We start from the raw sequence: 22,823 nt of genomic DNA, 5'->3' as shown, positions 1-22,823 counted from the left end.
CTGGCTGGCTGAGCTTGAATGCTCGAAGCCTTGTTAATCATTGTGCTCTGAGGTCTCTGGGCCTGACCTCTATTTGAATAGCTCCACATTTCAGCAGTTTCACACCCACCAAAGGCTCCCCAACAATAGGCCATAATTAAAGCATGCTCGGGTCTTTTTCACCAGGTGCAGGACCCAATAGGCCCTTCTCTTTATTAAATTAGAGCTCGCTCACACACTCCCTCTCTGCCTCCCCCCTCTGCCCTAGACATAAAAGAGGCTCCACATTCACTGCAGAGCAAAGAGAACTACCAGCTCCCCTTCCCCTCCATTTTTCTTTGGAAACCTTTAGTTCCGGTCTTGACAGCTGCCTCAGAAAGGTCCCTTTCTGAATGCCCAGTGGCTGAAAGCCTTTGGCTTAAGTTTAAATAAAAAAAGGAAAAAAAGCAAACAAAACCCAAACTCACTTTCCAGTCACTTCTTTCACAGTGAACTTCAATAAAGGAAAAAGTAAGATGCAAAAAGTACTGTAAAAAGGGGAGATCTTTCTGTTCCCATTTCCTTTTAATTACTCAGGCCACAATGGGCTCCTGAAGAGGAAAAAAAGTATCAAAGTGTATTTCTTTCTTTTCAAGGAAGAATTAAATCAGTCTGCTGAACTCAACCGGCCTGGTAGCTTGCACGGTGCTATAACACATGGTGTGAGAACTTCGTGGTGTGCCAGATGAAGGTGCTGAGCCCGCAGGCTCCGGGGAGAGGAGGAGAGCAGCCAGCAGCCCTACGGGTACAAATAAGGGAGACAGAGGCAACACAGGAATGGACAATTAAAAGAACTGGATTCCCCATCTTCTGATGTTTCTAAGGCACGCCCAGAGGTACCTCAATCTAGTGTAGCTCTTGGGCTGAGCAGTGCGTAATGGTGCAATTCCATAGCTGCCATCCCAGAGGAGGTCAGACTGATCTGTCTAATGGTCTCTATTAGCCCTAAAATCTAGAAGTTGCTGTCTTCTGGATGGCAAGCTCATTTCCACTGTGACATTTCCAGGTGTTGTTGTGTCAGTGACTTTAAAATAAAAGTCTCTGGTACACAGCCGCAGCCACCACAGGATGGATCATTTTGCAGTTCAACATTGGGGCACATAAAACTTCTCTCTTGATAGCATCCAACTTTCTGGTTGTTCAAGGGTCACCAGGAAAATCAGAGCCACAGAACATTTCATGAGCCAAGCGAGCTCAATTAAAGAGAAAGACTCAGAATCACTGAATGTCCTGATCTGGAAGGGACCCACAGGGATCATTGAGCCCATCTCCTGTCTGTGCATATGACAACTCCACAGTTCACGCTTCTGGTTACTCTCGTGGTACCTTCAGCAGTTTCCTGCTCCCAAAGTTGGACCCAAGACTGGGTGAAGCTTCATGTGTTGTTACACTTCTGGTATAATCATATCACAAGCCTGCTGAATTTCTTTGTTGTGCCTTTTTTTTTTTCTTCTCAACACCATCTTAGACTAGGATTTTATATTTATTATTCAATTTTAAAAAAAAGTGGTAACGGCACGCAAAAATGCTCAACAGCACATTTAAAAGGATATTCAAATTTCCAGCGTTGCCAGTGGAAGGAGTCATTCCCTACTCCTCCTGAGTGCAGAATGACCAAACAGAAACTGTCATATTCTAAGAATTTAAATTAAAGTCAATACGATGGCAAGATAAATTCTGCTATTAGCTGAAGGACCAAAACCTCAGGGATTTTTGCTCAGCTCCCTAGATTCAGGATCCTGTCCTATGTTCCTGTAATTTTATTCTGGAGTCCTCTACTCTGAAGGTACCCAAGAACACTGAACAGTCCAGCTGCAACTCTCCTTACTACTCTTGATTAGAAAATACAGATTCACTGATGTTGAATACTGGGGTAAACACAACAGCTGCTCAAGACAACCGAGCCAAGTGTAGGGGAGTTTGATGCTGAGGACACAGGCACCCAAAGTGACCGCAAAGCAGAACAGTTTGGCAGAACACAAACTGTGGAGGGAAGACAAGTGTTAGCTGACAAGAGCTGGGGGATCAACTTACAGGACACGTAGGTTTTTGAGTCCCTTGAAGGCACCTTCTGCAATATGATTGATGGAATTGTGGCTCAGTCGCAGTACGTGCAGTCCCCCAAGGTCTGCCAAGCTTCCCTCATCCAGCCTGGTTAGGTTGTTGTAAGAAAGTATTCTGAGGGAAAAAACCAAGACAAACAGCTCTTGTCAATGCAACCAGTATTTTCCAAACCAGTGCGGGCCTCCCACAACTACCTTACGAGAGACAATGTGTACTGGGGGGATCCATAACAGCTTGATGATGAAGTAAGACTGCAGTCTGCAAATATTCCCACAAGATACCCATGGAGCAGCCTGGATGAGCATAATGGAGCACGAGGCATTTGGCACCTGGCTATAGGGAAGCTGTCTGTACTGGCAGCAGAGAGAGGCTCCCCCAGAAGTGAATGAGAGCGATAACCCAACATGAACACTCTTAGTTATGGCACAGAGAAGCTACTCCTTCTCCATGGCCTGGGAGCATCACCCCTTCTCAGTCCCCAGATGTACAGGTAACACTCAGACATCAGCCCTGGTTGTGTTCAGTCCTCAATCCCATTTGCTTCCAGAAAAAAGCAGTCCCTTCCTCCCCCCCGCCCTGCGAGGTGGAGAGTGACGTCAAACAGATGGATTTTGCAGTTCACACGCGCTCTTGGCAGGGTCTAGACTTGTGCATTCAGGAGGTGTCTTATCGTCCTACACTTGTGCACAGCAAGCCCCAGGCGTCTGGGTGTGGGTGTCTCCATCGCCTGCTCCACCCCAGTCGAGAGCCAAACGCATTTCACCACAAGGCAATTGAATGCTTCCTTTCATGCATGGGAAGGAGGTGTCTGTTGTACACCAGCCACCTTCCCTCCCGCTCTGCTTTGTCAAGGAGTGTTCAGTCTGCTTGAAATCTCCACTTAAAAGTGACTAACACCAGAGGGGTTTATTTCTTAGCTTTTCATCTATCTGTTCCCCTTGCCTGTATTCTCTTTGGTTTTGGAGATTTCTTAAGTGCTACTCCTGTCGCAGTTTGGAAGATGGTAGGAAAAAACCTGTTGTTCTCTCCCAGACATGGTGCAGATGAGGCTTCTATGATTTGACACCAAGGGCAGGGGAAGCCACGAGCCACTGCAGACGCCTTGCAAAATACACAACCACTTTCTACCGAAGCGGTAAAGCCACAGCGCTGCTGATGTTGGAGGCCGGTTTGGCTCGTTAAATGAGGGACCTTGTGGGGTGGCAACAGGCAGAGTCACTGCTCAGTGATCTTCAGCCTGAAGCATCCACCCACAGCTCCCTCCTGCAAGTGTGTTCCTGAGATCCTGAGATCAGGAATCTCTGGATGTCACCGCAGCTGGGTAAGCCCTGCAGGGCTGCTGGCAGGTGAGCGTGACCAGCAACAGCCACAGCTCCAAGTCGCCTACACACAGAAGAGATATAAAAAGGTGGCATTCATCTACATCCTGCTACTCATATTTTCTCAAGCTTCTCTCTCCACAAAGGGCAGCTGCATAGGAGTTATGAAAATACCTTAGTGAGTTGGGAGCACAAGTCACTTTAAAAGATGTGAGTCTGGGCTGCTAAACTTTTAAAAAAGTGGAGTTACGCAGATTTGAACAAGCACCAAAACCCTTCATGGTACAGACAACAAGAAAAAAAAAATCTTGCTCAGTTCCAAACCTCCAAATTCCTCCTCTAGTGCTGCCTCTTCAAAGAGTCTGCTTGTAAATGTGTCTAAGGCTTGCATGAAAGTCACTGCAAAGCCAAAACCTAAGTCAAAACAGACACATACTCCGAAGTACCGAGAGTGTCATTTAGTTGGCAAATGAACCATCTATCTTTTAGCTGAGTGAGTGGGCAGAGGGCAAGCTTTGGAAAAAATTCAGCAAAGATAATTGAGATTGAAGAAGGTATGGGACAACATACTTTCATTCCTAAAGAAGTTGTAGTGTTAGTTATGAAGAACTGGCATCCAGTCAAAATTATGTCCTCACCTGCGATTAAAGAATTTGGCTTAAAAAAAAAAAAAAGGTGTTCAAAAGTAATCCTAAACCTGGCTGAGGAAAAAAAGTTCCTTTTGATTCTGCAAAGAACAGTTCCTGCCACAACTGGTGAAGGCATGTTCCCCTCCATTTGTCCTGACGTCACCTCAAGGTGGACGGACAGCGGGAGTCTTTAGAGGGCTCTCTCATCAGCTGCAAGCAGATGGAAGGTTTCAGGAGCTAATGCACCTGGCAGGTGTCCTTCAACACTTAAGGGCTCTGATTGCTGCTATGGGACAGGACAATCTGCAAAACAACGTGTTCCTCTCTCGGCAGTTTGGATTATCTGGGTTGAGAGAAGTCAGCAGGTCTCTGCTGCTTCCTGTACCTTCTCATTGCTCTACCAGTGAGAAATCACTGGAACGAACAAGCGGAAATGTTTTTCTACACAAGTTTTTTGGCCTGGTGAAGAAGTGGGAGAGCAGCACATAGAGCAGCGTGCCAAAAGTGATACACAAAGGGTTTAACCAGAAACCTGTTGTGCAGCTGTGGCTCCTGCTGCCAGCCAGTTCTGGACCAGCTACATCTAACGTATTTCTTTCCCATTGACCAAAATATAGGTAAAAACTGAAAAGAAACACCCAGCAGCCAAGTCATCATTTAGCTCTGATGAAATCCTATGGTCCCACTGTGGATTCTTCCATGATGTTGATGCCCTAGCACCTGACCGGTGAATACAATCAGCCCTTTCTCATGCCCATAACAAGGCAAGAGCTCTCAGTTTCCTCATTAGCTTTTGCATCAGCCTAGAGCCTTGGCGTCATGTTTTTTCCCAAAAACAGAAGGAGAGACCACTCATCCTTCAGATGACCACCTCATTCCTCAGCATAGATAGGCAGGGCTCTGGCCACCTCTCTTCCTTAGGTGAAGGACTTTGAAACTCATTCCCTGTACAAACAGAGACAGTGTTTTCTACTAAGTGAAACCCAGCAGATTTAGCAATAGGGGAGGTGAGCAAGGATCTTTTAATATGGAATGAGATGTACACATTCAAACAAGTGTACAGAGGCAGTCTAGATGTATCTAGTGCTTCCTTTCCTCACCCTGCAATTTCAGAGCAGACCTCTCCTATAAGTACTCTTTGGCTGTGGGAGTTTCAGTTAGGAGTATCTGATGGCTCCCTGCAGCAGCCTTACCCTAAAGGCAACACCTGCAAGAGCTTGTAAAATTTTGCAGAGATGTGTGCTAACACCCACATAATCACCTTTCGAATCTCAGCTGATGTCGTCTCTGGCCTCACACTCCAGCACAATCCTGTTTGTCAGGCCGAGCATGCCCCAGTGGCTCCTACCACCTCACATCACCAGGCATTTTCCAAATCTACTCCATTCTGCAACAGGGCAAGTGAGTCCTGCACTGGGTTTCTGCAGCTACCACAGAGGATGGACTCGAAGCCAGGACAGCTCATCATCAGCACTACTTGTTGGCAAGAGATGCCAAATCCATACCCGACAAATAACAGGACTCAGAGTGCAATCTCCCATCTAAACCTGGAGGGTTTGCAAAGACAGTGTCAAGTGGAAAAGATGAGCATGGTTCCCCCCTGAAAGAGTTCTGACATTAGCACTGCAAGATGCAGACAGGGCTTACCCATCCCGTCTCAACCCAGGCTGAAATAAAGCTTCAACACAGGCACCAGATACTGGGTCCCGGAGAGCAGAAAGCACCCAGATCTGTGTTACAAACACAGTGCAGTGATCTGAATTGGGCTATTCCAGGGGTCCAACTATGAGTGCCTTAGGAAGACAGACTCCCGGTTTTGACGTTTCAGATTTAAGAAGACCACGGGTGGAGCAGGGTGCTGATTCTGATCTGTTGCACTGAAGATTTGTCCATTGACACTGCATTAATCTAGTAAAATATCACTTGAAGATCTGCACATGAAAGAACCGTAGCAGTCTACAGCCCTGTACCAAGCAATGAACCCTTTTAGGCATGGGCAGTTTCACAGCAATTTGAAAAATTAGGTAATTGATCAATCATATGTAAAACAATAAAGTATCTCCTTCTGCCCACCCACCCCCCTGCAATCATCCTCCCCTGGATGTATAATTTAAGTTCAACAGAAGATAACAGTTGGTTACTGGGTTAACATGTTAATTCTACAGCTTCTAAACTTAAAGGAATTACATGTGTCATGTCCACCTTCCTCTGAATTGACATCCTAAAAGCCTAGGGACTCACAGATACCAACCTTTAGTCTGAGTTCAGAGTGAGGCCCCTGAAAGCAGGATGCTGCTTTACCATACTGCTTTTTGGTGGACAGACAAATCCCTAACAATGTTTAACAAGAGATTTCAGAGCACCAAGCAGAATGACTTACAGTTCCACTAACCACATGTGTCAAGTTCTCCAAAGAAAAAAGTGAATCCACAGTCCCACCGAGGGGATGACAGCTATTTCTGTAAATACTGCAAGCGTCCATGTGTGTCTCTTCAAAAAGGCATTAAACAGTGCCACAGACCCAAAAGACACCCTTGTGGGGCTGTCCTCAGCAGCAAGGCTTGCTTTCATTTATCAAAGAGACTGTATTCACAGCTGGAAATCTCAGGAGAGCAAAGTCCATGTATTTACTTTTCAGCAACTGAGCCCTACAGGAAGGGTAAAGTGTAAACAGGAGAAACAAGGAGAACTGCCTTTAAAGGGCCAAATCTCTGCTGCTTAAAAACATGATTGTTCTTTGTAAATACAGAGCATAAAGCAAAGCTTCCTTCAGGCTGTACAGTCATTATATGGCAAGCCGTGCACGTCTTGTAACCATTTAGCTAAAAAGCATTGGCAAGCCACAGATCACAAACTCTCCAGGTCTTCTGGCACTGCATACTTTTAGTGGGTTCTAGTCTTTGTTTCTGGTGCAAACATATTTTAATCAGGTGCTCTGAAGGTCATAACGTCATGAATAATAATAAGGGCAACACTTCAGAGGCTGCAGTTCCTGCGTTTCTACAGGTTGATACAGCGGGAGCTGTAGGCCATGTGATTGGGAAAAGTTCTTACTTCCCTTTGCTGCCAACATTACTTTAGCATCAAACCCTGCCCAACCAACCAGAACAGAAACCAACTTACAGTTCATGCAGCTTCTGACAGAAGCTCCAGCCATCGGGGTTGATCCGGGATATGGAGTTGTTACTGAGGTGAAGCTGGTGCAGAGATGAAAGGCCATAGAGAGAGCCACTGTTTACTTCTCTCAGGCTGTTATACTCCAGGTGGCTGTGGAGAAAAATCAGAAAGAATCGACAGATAAGCAGCACTGGTCAAATACTGAAGAATTCCCAACATGGACTGGGATTTTAGCCATTCCTACAGACCTTTCTGCATACCCATGAGGATATGTGGACATGTGGGCATCTCCTGTGTCTGCAAATAAACTGGGCTTAAAGCATCCCGTTCATGTGTGTATCTGCATAGTCTCAGTTGTGTGACAGCAGTGTCTAGAAACCCGCTGCCTTGGGCACTTGTGACCTTGCAAACACACTTGAAAATCAATCACATTGGAAGTTTCAAGCATTTCTCTGCAATGACTATTCAATTTGTTCTCTTGCATGGAAGGAACACGCCACTGAAACAGGCCAGCTTGGTTTCTAGGTATCCCAAGAGGCAGAACAATCAGGCCGGTAACACACAGTTTCCATTTACCAGTCAAAACAAATTTGCAGAAGCCAGATGAGCTTTTGTTTAAAGGCCAATTGAGATCTTACTGAATGTTCAAATCAAACTTTCAAAGGAATACTGCCACAGCTTGAAAAACAGGACTTTTTCTATTGAACACCAGGTAAAGCAATGAATGAGCTTTAGTTAACTGTGGGTCAACTAAAAACAAGAGCATGGCAAGAGCTTTGTGCATGCAGGACACTGAAAGAAGCATGAGGACTGACACAGGTGCCCACAGGTCTCTGATGGGAGCCCTTGCTAAAATGCAGAGGACAACAATAGCAGGTGAAGTCTGGGCTCTTTGAGGGAAAAGAGCCCATCGCTCCAACTTACAGAACTTGCATCTTGGCCAGACCCCAGAAAGCCCCATCAGTCAATTTGCTTATGTTGTTGCGCTGGAGTTTCAGGACTTCCAAGCTGTCCAGTCCCTGGAATGTCAGCCCTTCAATCAGGCGGATGCGATTCCGGTTCAGCTCCCTAAAATCACCAAGGCCATACAAGTTTATTAAATCCCAGTCCTTTCTCACGAAATCATCTGTGCAGCACACAATGGGGACAGCAATGCCAACAGCTCCTCTGTCAACGGTTCCCAGGAGAGAGCACAAGTTTGCCGGAAACTTTCAATCCCAGACTTAGCCAGGGAAGCCAGTTGGGTGTGATCGCTTAAATAAACTCACCCTGCGACAGACTCTCACTATAGAGAAATAAGAGAGAGAGTCCGGCAGTTCCTCTTTATCCCTCCTCTCTCTGCATTTCTTTTAAGCCATTTATCCTTTTCATCAATTTTCACACTTCATCTTCTCTCAAGCAGAGACAGCATTTGAACCAATACAGTTAAAACACCAGCATTAATTCTCTTACAACCCATTGGTTTTACAGGACTTGTAATCACCCAGCAAAAATGTGCTCTCAAGCGGGTGCCGTAACTGTGAGCCCAGGAGAAAATGTTATGGCTAAGTCTGAAAGCAAAGCTTTCAGTTCCACTGAAAAATTTCACATTTTTTCCTATTATAAGAAACTAATAAAGAGTGAAACAAGTTGTTCCCAATAACAAGGCAGTCTTAGTATTTTGTATATACAAAGATCTCCAGCTTGGTTCATTAAATTTCTTCGCCCCCATCCCCCAGGGTGGGGAAGGACTTCTAAATTTTGGGAATACCTTTTCTCTTAATAGCAACATGAATATCATCACAGCATGCTTTACCAACCCATGTCAGTCTTATGGACTGCTAGACCCTGACATACCAGGTGAAAACCCAGTTCCACGAGGTCAGTGAAAAACTTCATCAACACAATGCACTAAAGCGTAGAGCTTTTAAAATGGATACATTTCTGCACACACAAGACTAACCTAAGGGTAGTTCCCTGTTCAGCATTTGTGTTTAAGAAAATGGTGGAGGTTACAACATCAGAAGTTGTTTTGGAAAACATGAGAAAGCCATAGAAACTTTAAGCTTACTTTTTCACTCCCTAAAAAAATAATGTTGCAGTTGCACTCCAGTGTAATTAAAGTCAAGTAAAGAATTAAAAAAAGTTTGCAGGCCTAAAGAATTGGGCCTTACTGCATGCCCTAGGCTATTACTGAACTAGACTTTGCCAGAAAAAGAACTGTACACAAATTCTACAAGTCTGTATAACTTGCAATTCATTCATGTTTATCCATAGGGCTAAACAACCAGCTGTGAGACTGCCTTTAAGAGTACCAATTACTCCCAACTTCCAGTGAAAACTGCGTTCCTTAACAGATTGAGTTGACCTTCATTTTTATTACAGTTTTGCACATGATGCTGATGAACACAGTGGATTACAAGCTCTCAGTCAATGAGCAGTAACTTCCAACTGAGAGGTAACAGACTTTTGAGATACATGTGCTATTGTGTCACACTGTTCAATCCCAAATTGGCTATAAATACTACATGTGTGCAACTACAAATGCATACCCACTTCTTAGACACATCTTGGCTAATTAGTCTTTCAATCAAGAGGTTGCCATTTAGAGGTTTAAGTTCCAAGAGCTCTTGTGGACTTTAGGGTAACAGACGGGGGTTGACCTTTTGCCTATCAAATTTGATGGAAAGACTGCAATGGGCCTCAGGCTGGGCCCTTTCTCCAACTGCAGCAGAAGGGAAAAGCTAAATCATCAGTACTACTATTTTACACATAAAGCATATTTATAGCTGCAGATATCTACGTGTCCCCGTGCAGCTCCTGCCATGCAGACCACAGGCAAGACAACAATGATGTGTGTGTTAAGTCACCTAAAGTGCTAATTTCTCTGCCCAAATATCACCGCACCGTTTAACAGCTTTCCATCATCGCTTTTTTATTGCCACATAAAGATACCTGTGTGGTCTTGAAAAACTAACATGGTAGCTGAGTTCTATCACTTGAAATAAAAACATTTTCCAGATCTCTCTTGTGCCACAGACACCAGCAGCTTTCAAGGGAGCGGATTTGTCTTATACCGTCAAGTCCACAAGATGCTCATGACCGCTGCAGCAACTCTCCCTTCACACCCGATCAGAAGAATGGCCTGAAAAGCCAATAGTCACAAGACAAAAGGGACCCTCTCCCAGTGTGTTTTACTAAGTGCTGGCAGAGGACTACCACATAGCATATTCTAAGTTTTATAGACAGCAGGTGTGGAAGGGTGACACTTAGTGTGTATATCCTCAGGGATATTTTGTCTCCATAAAGTGTGGCTGAGCTTAATTAAAGTGCACATTTCTACTCACAGTTGTATTAGCCTGGGTAGCCTGAACGCCTTGACAGGAAGCTGAGCGATCCTGTTTTTACTCAGACGAAGCGTTAGCAGGGACCGTGACAGACTATCAAAAGCACCAGGCTCCAGGGTGCTGATTCTGTTGCTCCCCAGGTAGCTGCAATAAATCACAGCAGAAAAATGAACACTCCTGTCAGAAATCTCCTTTTATCAGCATTTAGTTGGTCTCCAGACAGGCTGGTGAAATTACAGAGGTGACTTCAAATCAGTTGGATTTCTGGCTGCACAAAGAGCACAGTGCCTTTCCCAGAGCCATGTGATGAATGTGAAGAAGTTCTGTGCAGTTCCCAAGAGCTCCTGGATACCCTCCTACTTCAGCAAGGCAACTGGGGGTGGAAGCCAAAAACTGGAGAATATTCCAGTGCAGGATGATGTTTCCTGTTTTTCCCTCAGCACCTGTCCCCAGGGCTCTTTCTTACTTGAACCGTAGTCTCAGACGCAGAGGCTGTTTATACAGGACAACAGCAAACATCAGCCACAACATGAGCGTCTTATATCCACTTATAACCAGGGGCAGAAACTTAGGCACAAACTTTAATGCAAGCATTATCTATCTGCACTTTTTGAAGGTACCTAAAACACAGAATATTTTTTGTTTCCCTGAACAGGCAAACATCTCTATTGAAAGGGTGTTACTCTGCTTAACGCCTGGTTTTCTTCAAATCACCAATGAGAGATTTCTGTTCTTAACATTCAGTAGCCACTTTATTGATGAAATAGTCATTCTCCCTCCCCTCTTCCAAGCGCACATGGGCTGATCTGGGAAGCAGCACACACATTTCCCAACAGGGAAGAGACACAGGTCTGCTGCACACAGTTCTTCTGGCTTCTAGGTTTCCAGCTCTAAAGACACCCACACCTGAAGGATGCAGGATACCTTTTCTCTGTTGCAACATTCCCAAGCCACACAATCAATAATCTGCTTTCTTTACAGATACATCAGAAACCAAAAAGAGCTCAAAAAATAACCTGACAGCTGGGACAACGTGCTGCCTTCTGATTCTCTTTTGCACTTAAAATCCTGACAAATAACCCCGTACTTTGTATGATTATTCTCTCTCTTTTTTTTTAAAGAAGGTTTGAGGCCCTTTTCTCTGCTGTGATAACTCAACAAAAGCTGTTCCCAACAAGAAAAACTCACAGTTCCTTTATGTGAAGTCCCTGTGGAAAGCAGCCGTTTCGGATTTCCGTGATGTCATTGAAACTCAGGTCCAACGTTTCCAGGGTAACGTAGGGCTTCAGTTGACTTGATTCAATGCTGCGGATCCTGTTGTGATGCCTGAAACAGTCAGGAAGAGAAATGGAGACAATTTAGTTCTCTTAAAAACACAGAATGAGTACCTGAGGCAGCAGCAGGCACACAGGCTGGCCCCCGAGTTCATACACTCCAACTTCTTCAACAGCTGTCTGAGGAGAAATCCACATCAGAGAGATCTTCCCTAATCCCCACTCTGTTCCTAGACAGACTAGCTTACAGATATTTGTGAGCTTCCAGACACTTTTTTCTGGTATGGTACAAGACTCTTCCCTTCTACAGAACTACTGACTCATTCATCAGTTTTCCTTCCAGTATTTTGGGGTCAGCCTCCTACAATCCTGCACTTTCAGAATGGATTTATTACATGCAATGACTGCAGGGTCGGATTTTAATCCTGCAGGCAAGGAGTGCTGATCGATGGTTTAAGCAATCTGCAAATGTTTTACACATAGGATGGGATTTTTCAGAGCTGTCTGCAGATAACAGATAAATATGAGCTCAATAAATGTTATAAACCATTGTTTCCTTAATTCCTAAAGATTCTTCTGAAAAATCCCAGCTTTGGGCCATATTACAATGATTTGCAATGCAAAGAAATACTGTAAGAGGGCTTGTTTTTGCAAATGTTTCTTCACGTTTTGCTACCTTTGTCCCACTGTGCAATTAGGACAATTCTGCATTGGCAGTACTCTGCCCAAGCACCAGTTGCAGCATCAGACCCTAAAACAATCACCTGCCTTTGCTGCCTCACCAGCCTGAAGCTTTCAAGCTGATATTTTTCTTTAGAGAAGGTGCTACAAGATGTTCTCGTGGTTTCCACGGCTGTCAAACAGTTAAATACCTCTAGACCTCATTGGTACTTAACATGGTCTAACTAAAAATCAGCCCCCATCCTTTCCTCTGACTCCTCTCTGGCCTGAATCAGTAAAGGGAACAGTAACCAATTAAAAAAATACATTGCGCATTAGTCACCAGAAGCAGAGCACATGCCTGATGTGAATTTAGAGCAGTCACTGATATTACTGGCAGGGCTGCGAGTGAGGCACTCCAGAGAGGCTCCGCAGACACTTGAGAACTTGCTGAATAATAAGAGATAGTAGAGAGGGTTCAGACAAGTACTGTGCCTTAATCCGGCTGGCTACCCACTGAGTAACCAGCAGAGGAGACAGCAGCCAGGGAAAGCACTATTGAATGCAAACCAGGACATCTCAGCTCTTCCGACAAAGCATCGGCTCTTTCAAACACAAAAAATGAGATGAGCCGACCGCAGCCATCCAGGCACTGAGCTGAGGGCTGTCTAGGAGCCCGTCTTCTCCAGCCTCACCCCCTTTCCAGACTCTCCCAGCAGTTCAGACAAGACACTTGCAAAGAAAACCTCATCCCCCCAAGAAGAAAATACCAACAGCACATGGCAAGGGACCTGCTCCCTGCACTGTGATCTGCTCCTTTACCCTCCCTGTTAGTAAAACCAGATTGTTTCACCACCACGTTTACTGGCACCTGTAACAGGAAGAGGGTAAAAACAGCCAGCACGGGTTCTAACACTGGGGAAACATTTGCAAAACTGCTGCTTTGACTAAAGAGTTTAAATGCTACTTAATTAATTCAGTGCAGCATCACAGATCATTGAGGATAAATTTTATATCACTACAGTGATGTGCTGCTAATGTGGTGCAAAAAGGCATCAGGAAAATCAAAGGAAAAGTAATTTTTCAAAACCACCCAACTGGTTATTCCATGGGTTACGTGCACACAGGTCCCTGCAACCACAAACTGCATAAAAGGCAAACGATATGGTTACTATTCAAATAACTGATATTCATTTACAGCTAGGAATAAAGACTGAATTTTCACATCTACAGCACATAGCGGAACAGAGCTTCAGTAAATTAATACGATAGTGAAACTAAAATACAGGAAAATTCACTATACTCAGATTTTTCTGGCCTCCATAAATTTAATACATGGATGGGGGGGGTGTCTCTTCCCCAAAGACTAGTTTCTTTTGCAAGGAACTTAATTTAGTAGAACCTGCAAGTTCAAAAATTGCAGTCTTTTTTCCTCCTCAAAAGAAGAGAGTCCATTAAGTGTGTGTGCAACCCCGAATCAGGAAAGTACCTCAACACAGACGTAAGTGAAAGCAAACCCCAAGCATGTTTTCTGGAGCTCTGCTGAAGCAGGGGCTGCAAGTTCAACTCTGATCTCATCCAGGCTGTGATGGCCGAGATGAATCTGGCTGTAAATTAACAGGAAATGAAGGCTTGTACAAATGAACGCAAAGAATCTATAAATTACCTGACAATCCCTGTGCAGGGCAGCTAAGTCTGCAAGGCAGTGAGAGCACAGAGTGAGTTTGGACATGAAGTGCTCCTCAGAAGCCAATGTTATTTTTCTGGAGTATTAGTATTTCTGGGCTTTAGTTGCTCAATGTACATACAATCTGCCCGCCTGCCAGATCTCCCAGCCTGTCCCAGAAGACAGACTTTAATAAGGCAAGAAAAGGACAGGAAAGAACTATTTTGTTTGAGCCACGTTTGCAGTTTCCAGGTGACTTCTGTCCATTTGCCTCTTGCTTTTCACGTGCTATAGCTGGCAGATCGGATTGATGAATTATTTCACACAGGAAAAAAACAGGCTCCTTTCTCTCCCTCTCTGTCTCTTTCAAACATGGGCTGACTCCAAATGTAACTCTCGGCTCCAAACACCATTCCCGGCCAGTCCCAGCTGGGGAATGTCAGACAGTTTGCTGCAAAGCACTGCACTTCAAACAAAACCAGCCAGTCCAACTTTTCCTATACACACCATGTGACATGAATGCAACATCGTCCAAACCTTTTACTAGCTTGATTACATTTTATTTTTCATTCTTTCAGTAAGAGCTGAAACGTGATTTAACCCTTCCTGTTATTACTTGGATCCTTCCCGCTCGCCTGTCTTCATTCCCCATCTCATCATTAGGGTGTTTTACAAAAAACGGCCCAGTGACGTTATGACTTTGCCTCTCCTCTTTAGCAGTGACTGGAAAAGGGCTGGATTCTTCCCAATTAGCTCCTTAGTTTACACTTTGTTGGCTTCAAAGGTGACAGATCGGATTTTAGTGCCAATTGCCAAAACCAGGCTTTAAAGCACAAATTATTGGTGCTTCCACAACCAATTTGCCTCCAAGTGTCTTTTCCTCTCCCCACTCCTTAGGTATCACAGCCTGGAAACAGCTTTCCCTGTTGCACTTCAGCCAGCGTTACCTCAAGAGTATATGATGACAGGGCTTCAATGTGAGATTGAGCAATTAGAGCCCAGAGCAGGAGCCAAGTCTCTTAGTTTCTATTCCCAGCTCTGGCACTGACTCATCTGCCTTGGGCAAGTTTCTTAACCCCTCTCTACCTGTGGTGTACCAGTGTGTATGGAAACATGCTGCCAGACCAGGACGATGCAGAACTGTCTTCACCGAGAACTAAGAATTTGGAGTGAAAGCAGCTCAGGTGAAAAAGAAAACACAGAAAATAAGGACCCCATCCAAGTCCACTTGGATTTGCTCATGAATAGAGCAGGATCTGGCTAAAACAGCTGAACTTCTCTGTTCACACCCAGCCTCATTCCCAGAGACACCCCATTTGCAGCAGAGATCTTGAACTGTAACATCTCAGCACCCAATGAAGGTAACTTAAAGTCAGCAGTAGATTACATTTATGCTGTGAGCTGTATACATGCAGCACTTGTTCAGCAACTGCTTTGCCCTCACACCAGCATCAGCTGCAAACGGAGAGAGCTGAGGGAATGTACCCTCTGGCCATCGCTGCTGAACCCGCCTGCACCCCTGGTCAACACCCCGAGGCACCACAGCCCCTGAGCCCTTGCACTTTGAACAGACCCTTCAGGATTACAGGAGATTTGGATTAATCTCCAGCCATGTCTTCGCTAAACCCAGCCCTTGAGAACCACGTCAGGAAGCCAACACGAGCTCTGTGCTCCTCCGGGCTGCTGCGAGACAGAAAAACAAGCAAAATGTTCCAGCGAAGCCAAAGCGTGTTTGGGTTTGCTCTAAGCCAGGAGGGAGACGAAGGGGGTGGCAGGAAAACAACAGGTGGCCTACAGTCAAAAGCTTGCAGCATTTCCAGGAATCTCAGCTTGTATTTTAGAGGTAAAGTTACACTTTAATCCCGATGGGTTTCCTCGTTCGAAGCGTCTTTGTGAATATTTATTTGATAAATAGGTTGTGAAACATTTTCCACTAGACCTAATAGGAGAAAAATTCACCTTCCCCTTTGCAGCAAGCAAGCCTGTGCTTTGGAGAACACTAATCAGTTTAATTTAGACCGTGGCTTCAAACTCCTTGTGTGAAATCGACGCAGAGAGCGATGCAAACACACTCCTTTGTTGTCCGAGCCACATTCACTTCCCCTCAGCAGCTGCCCATTAGAACGCTGACAGCGGAAAATCAAAGCAAGCAGACCCTCAGGTGGGAATGTACGAGGGGCTTCGGTTGGACTGATTTAAATACAATCAGCAGAAAACCTCCTGGTTTAGACAAAGCTTGAACTAAGATGCCTTGGCCACTGGGAGTCTGCAGCGCCAATGTTTGGTGTGAAGTGCGGCTAAAGGCAGGGAGAAGTCACATGCTTGGCCTTCATGTCGTGTCGGCTTACAGAGCTGGCTGGGCTCACGAAACGAAAAAAAGAAAGCCATAATACAGCAAACCTATTAAACCAACACCTGTTATAGGCATCAAAAATAAAATCGAGCTTCAAAAGAGAGGCTCTGCACTTTGGGTAAGGTTCTATTAATATGCGAGCACATTTTCAAAATTAACATATGAGGGAGATCACAAGACTAGAAATGGAGAGATTAAGAAGTTCAGGGTTTGGTTAATATTTCCATACTGGGAAAGTACTAGAGAAACCAAATACTACGGCCAGAAAGAGTTATGGGGTTCGCTACTGAAGGACAGGCAAGGTTTGGTGTCAGAGACAGCCCATGCAAAGAGAGCAAGATCAAAGAACTGTAACAGGAGATGGATCACATATACACTGTGACTAACCCATGCCTGGAATTACCTGCCCCCCTCCTCCTCCTCAGTTTAGAGAAGATGGAGATCTAATATTGATCCTTCCAGAAACACTAGGGAAGATTCAAGACACAGGTTTCTACAACTCCCAACTTAGATGATCTGCCATCAGATTTTAGCCCATTACTTGCCACACACACAAAACATTTAAAAAAAAAAAAAATAAATATAATTTCAGAGTGGAATGCAATGCCTGAGCAATTTTCCTGACAAGGATGAAGGGGAACTGATAACATGGAAGATGTTTGTGTTTACAACAGCAGCAACATAAATGTTTCTGTTTGTTCTGGTGGGGGTATTAAAATCAACAACTGAAGATGTGTCCCAAGTGCTTCTTGCTAATGTATGGAGACAAGAGGAGAATGTGATCGGGAGCTGGACATCAGCTTTGACTCAAAATTCATGCAGTTTATCAATGCACAACTTCTTGCGTGATTTTAACTTTTAACTAATAAAAACTTTTTTGTTTCCAACAACGTGACTTGCTTCTGCTGTACTGGAGTAGTGAAACATCTCTGCAGCCAAAGATGAAGTGAACACACAGGTGACACGCTGGAAATCCACAGGACATCAGCCCTATGTACAAGACCTTCCCAGAAAGGTTGAACTGCCCATAGTGGTTTCATGCTTCCCAAGTGCTCTGAGCAAGCCCCGGTAGCTGTCTGACACTTTGCACTATCACGTCAGCCTGGCCAGGTTAATCCAAGAGGCTCAAGATTTTGTATCATTATAAAAATGTATATTTTTATCCAACACAACATGTGCCGTATTTGCTTACGGGAGCAGCCCCACTGTCCTTTGAGAGCAAGGCTGCACGGGTTACTGTCCGGGCAGGAAACAAGGATGCAGGGAAGCTGCCCCCACTTTTCTCAGATGCTCTGAATCACTCCTTCCCTGAGGAATCCTGGCGGGTTCCCAGGCTGCCGCAGATACAGCTCTGTTTGTTCAGGTGCTGGCTGCACACACCAGAGCAGAGCAGTGGCAGGCCAAGCAGCCACTGCATTTTAGGGTCAGCCACACAAAAAAAAAAGAAAAGGAAAAGGAAAACCAAACAGCAACAACAACAAAAATCCCACAAACACCCCCCCAAACTAACAACTCCACAGAAAAAAAAAAAACACATCCAAAGGACACCCCCCCCCCCCCCCCCCAAACAAAACAAAACACCTCTTTGTGTAATTTTTCCAGGTATCCTACTTTTTCCTTAAAGGTTTACGTGCTCTGCCTGAGTCTGTATGAGAGCATCTTCCCTCTCCCTAGTATTGCTTCAGAAGAAGGCCTAAGATACAGCAAACATCATCTGCAATCATTTTACACTGTTTTAATTTAAAACTGTCATATGTAAGTGTAAAGTAAGAAGAGGCTGGCAGAGCTAGTCTAACTTTATCAAACTATGGCAGAAAGTCCACAGACATCTCCTCATCTGCTGTACATCAGCTTCAAAACTGATGTGCTTCAGAGGGCTTTCATTTACGAAGTTACGTTCTTGCCTTGTGTTGGTGGGTTAGGATTGACAAGCATGAAGCAAACCACCCATAGCTGTACACAGGCTGGGACAGACAGGGAGTTCAAGGAAAAGTGTCTTTATTTTTTTCCTTTTTTTTTTTTTTACGCAGAAAGGAAAAAAACACACAAAACAAAACCACAAACAACCCACACAACAAAACACACAAATACAACCTTCCATGGTGATGTGGCTGCATTTCTGTTCCAGGCCACGGACATGCAGAGATGAGGAGATGGGAATTGTTCATTCACACCTTTGGACCTGAGAGCAGCAGCCACTTGCAAGTCAAGCCAGTGATACTGCAAGGGCTGGGTTATGAACTCCTTATTCCCCCAAGCTAACTATTACTCACACAAATAGTTCCACTGTAGTCAACAGGACTATTCATGTGAGACCAGCGTGACGCAAGGGCTTATGTGTTCACTGTCTATTATGGCCTACTCTGGGGTCACCCACAGGACCAAGCTCCTCTGCCTCTCACATTGCTGGACTGCAACCATCAACCCTGGTGTGGTCCCAGCGTGGCCTCAGAGCATCCTCAGGCCCTGGTACCCAAACACAGGCAGATGTTATCCTCCTGCCAGGAACACTCTCGTAGCTCTTTCATGAGGCAGCCCCATGGATGAGAGTTAGGCAGAGATCAAGTATACTGTTTAGGAGCTGGCTTTCAGAGCAGCTGGACATAACCAAGGGCCTGGATTTGATGAACATTCATGAAGGGCTGTTGTTGGGTTCAGTATGAACTGCACAAAGGAAAACTTTTCTTCTAATGTAACCAAAAATGCCACATCCAGCAAGACACATATTCTCTTAGGATATTTCTGCACTAGAACTATTTTTGTAAACTTTGACTTGTTAGAGGACCTTATGCTGTGTGTTAGATGCAAGTGACGTAAGTTTTAAAAGCCTTCTCCCTCACTTTGATCTGTATTTATTCTCACTAGACTTCTTTGACATGACCATTTGATTTTGGGTCCTTTTTGCAATACACAACTTCCTAAGCCTTTGCCATTGAGTCTCACTAGTAGAGTAAAACGTGTGGGACGGGCAGCATTAGAAGTTAGTCATCTTTAAAAGAAAGGCTGTCTTATCTCCTCAGCAAATTACACAACCTGTTATGACATCAAAGCAAATTAAGATTCCTGAAGACAAGCCAGTCTCTGTTACGGGCACAGTCCCCCCATCAGCAACAGGGTGGATCCAAAAGGACCAGAGTTTCTGTTCTCTTCTGGTTACATTGGATGTTTCATGAGGACTGTACTCCCCAGAGGCTTTTTAAATGACGTATTCACAAAGAGCACATATCCATTAAAAAGGCTGTGCAAAGCATCTTTTATTGTGTGTCACAGCCTCTCTGTAAGTAGCTTTCCTCAACTTTTATGAACTCAATACCAGAGCACATCTTTGCCTCCCTGGGTGCAGCTCTACCTCAAAACATCTCAGCAATTATCTTCAGAGTGACTGTGTGCATCCCTCAGCGGGATGATGCATCTGCAAGGGTCAGGGCCAGGGACCTTCAGCAGGGGCTGCCCAACTTGTAATGCAGTTTGGCCAGTTCTCTGGCACAAGGAAAGGAGAGCACCTCTAAGTCACCGAGCGTAATCAATGCTGATTTTGAAACAGCCCATTTGTGAACACTCGTAGCTGTTCTAGTCTTTCACCCATGTCTCCCCCAGCTCTCAGTCCAAACCACTGCTTGTCACCCTCCATCTTCTCACATTTCCTAACCACAGTCTGGAGAAAGCACTGAGAAAGGCTGCAAAGGCAAGAAGAGGCCTTGCTGAGTACTGAATTCTAAGGAAGAGAATTGTCCTATGGGAACAGAAGGAAGAAAGTCATATAAGTTAAATGGCAGTTTTCATACTAGAATGCAGGAAACCACGTGGCTCTTCACCAGGAGTCATGGGGCTCAGCAGAGCCTCTTCAAAGGAAGGGCTGCATCAGTATTTCAAAAGAGTCATTCAGTTGCTGGCAGATGATAGTCAGGTCAGTGTTTTATGCTCTACATCTTGTATCTTTGGTCTGCTGCTCTTGCTGCACCATTGGTTTTTCCTCATCTTTTTACCTTGAGGGCTTTCTTCTGCTGCTGATACATGCCAGCCAAACTCAATTTTCTAACACAAATTAAATGCACAAGACAGTCCTCAAAGCTGAGAAAAATAGCCCAGCTTTACCCCCGCTGGTTTGCTGCTCTGACAAGTTCCTGCTCTCCACAGCCCCACACTTGCACAGCACCCAGTGCAAGGAGCCACTCCATGCCACACACATGCTCATCACTGCCCTCAGACATAAATCAGGTTTGTGATGAGGAGGAACAGACACTAAGCATCAGATCCAGCCCAGATGTCAGTTTAAATAGCCCAGAGCAGAGCCTGGAACAACTACCATGTCCCACTCCTGAGCAGGGACAGCAGCTTCTCATTTTCATCGCTGGCAAGTTTTGTGCTTCTAATCAACAAGAGCAGCATTTTCATTTGAAAGCCAATAGGGTCCAGGATCACAAGGCATGTAGGCACTTTTATCCTTAAATCCTGATGCTGATTTTAGTTTCTCTTTGTGCAATAAATGATCAAAGTAAAGAAGATCCACCACAGTCTAGTGAGTGCATGTGTTTTGTGGGTGGCTTTGTTTTGCTTTTGTCTCTCTGCAGGAGTAAGAAGGGGAAAATACACAAGTGGAGAAGTAATTTAAGTACAAACCAAATGTAATGACTCTGCCCATGATGCTGGGACATTAACCCAAACTGTAATTACAAGCAGACTTCTTGACAGCACACACTGTTTGTGCCTGAAAATCCATTACATGACACAGGGGCTTTCCCACCTTTGACAGGAACACAACGAAAGCAGGTGGATTTAACCACACAAGAGCTCTGTGACCCTGATACTAATGTAAATAAAGGACAACACACTTGAATATGTCTAGTATTCAAACGAGATTATCTACGTCTCACTGAACTTGCAGCAGAAGTTGCTAAAAACTTGCCCCTTGAAGAAGGCAGCAGTTGGAGAAACGCATTTGTGACTGGTCAGTCAAACTCCTGTTAACACTTCGGAGCTGTAGATAGGCTGGCTGGTTAGTCTGTTCTGACATGACACACACTTGTGCTCTGTTGAAAGGGCTTATCTGTCCTGTCAGCAAGGTGGCCAAAACAGAGACAGCCTCTGGGCAGGCTTGGTGAGCTCTGCTCAGCTGAGACTGTTCAGCCTGCAAGAAGAAATAACTCCTGCGTGGAAAAGCAATGGTCAAGTTAGCAAAGAAAACAGCTCTTCTTAACAAGTCCAGGCAGCCTATTAATAAAGCACATCGAGTAGGAAGGATGGCTTCAGGAAACTGCAGAACAAGGTGTCAAAAGATCCAGGGAACAGAAAATTCGAGCTGTGAAGTAGAACTGCTATTGTGTTAAACCAGGCTGGTGTAAAACACTATCTATTGAAGCTGAAGAGCAAATCTTATAAAATCAGTGGTGTTTACCACCACTTAGCCAATAAGTTCTTCAGGCTTCTTTAGTAAGACCATTTACTTCTTCAGTTCCTCTTATTTTGAAGAAACAAAAACAAAACAAAAACACAACAGCTGTCTCAAGAATATAATCTGGGAAAAAACAAAACGACCAAAAAAACCCCCACAAAACACACGCACAAAACCAGAACAAAAACCAAACACATTTTCAATAAGACCACCAAAAGGTATTCCTTTTCCAGTGCACCTGAAGAATTACAGAAAATCCAATCCATTTCCCTGGTTGTTTATGCTAATAACTCCTCCATTCAGCAACTGTTTCCATGCAGTATATAGACTGGATAGGAAAATATACTTTAAATCAAAAAAAAAAAAAAAGTGAGCCATTTAGATTCTTTCTTTTGCAATCAACTCTAACCCTTCCCCTCTCCCCAGCTTTTCTCTGCTCAGATCTGACCACTAAAACAGTTGCCTCTTCACTCATATGCCCCTCAGTTCTTGTTTCATTTTCCAGCTGCCCTTTGCTTTTTCCCTGATGTGCAATTGAACATTAAATGGTTTGACAGGCAAAACATGCACTCACCCAACCGCTTAGGCCCAATCAATATTCACGCGGAATTCCTGTTAACAAGCAAGAGTTATGCGCACACTTGGAAGGGAGCACGGCCTCTTAAGTGATCACTTCATCTAAAGGTTTGACTGATTACTTTCTCATCTACCTTAACCAGTGATCACATTTTCCACCCCACACACCCCCAGCAGGGCTGATTTTGCAAGAATAAGATCATAACTTTTGACATTATCTCTAGTGCTCATCTCTGCAATTAACTGGGGAATTTAACATGGGTTAAAAATAACAGAAAATCCAGCAGATAGCCAGCTTTGGTTCAGGTAAATGAGCTTTCTAGAGATTTATTTTGCTAATCTTTTCCAACCTAGACATAGCAGGATCATACTTTAGTGAACACTGTTTAAGCTAGTATTTCTCTTCTCTGAATTACACACTATTTCTAA

At 44.5% G+C, this 22,823-nt stretch overlaps 1 protein-coding gene across 1 annotated transcript in view; it reads right to left on the bottom strand.

Moving 5' to 3' along the window:
• LRIG1 (leucine rich repeats and immunoglobulin like domains 1) overlaps window positions 1-22,823 on the bottom strand; it is a 92,825-nt gene that overhangs the window by 21,513 nt on the left and 48,489 nt on the right. Inside the window, 5 exon segments of the mRNA XM_065845438.2 lie at window positions 2,053-2,196; window positions 7,154-7,297; window positions 8,072-8,215; window positions 10,474-10,617; window positions 11,662-11,799. Of these exon segments, the coding sequence (XP_065701510.1) occupies window positions 2,053-2,196; window positions 7,154-7,297; window positions 8,072-8,215; window positions 10,474-10,617; window positions 11,662-11,799 (714 nt within the window).

The sequence above is a fragment of the Patagioenas fasciata genome, chromosome 10 (assembly GCF_037038585.1).
Source record: "Patagioenas fasciata isolate bPatFas1 chromosome 10, bPatFas1.hap1, whole genome shotgun sequence".
NCBI lineage: Eukaryota > Metazoa > Chordata > Aves > Columbiformes > Columbidae > Patagioenas > Patagioenas fasciata.
This window is presented reverse-complemented; position numbering and strand designations above follow the sequence as displayed.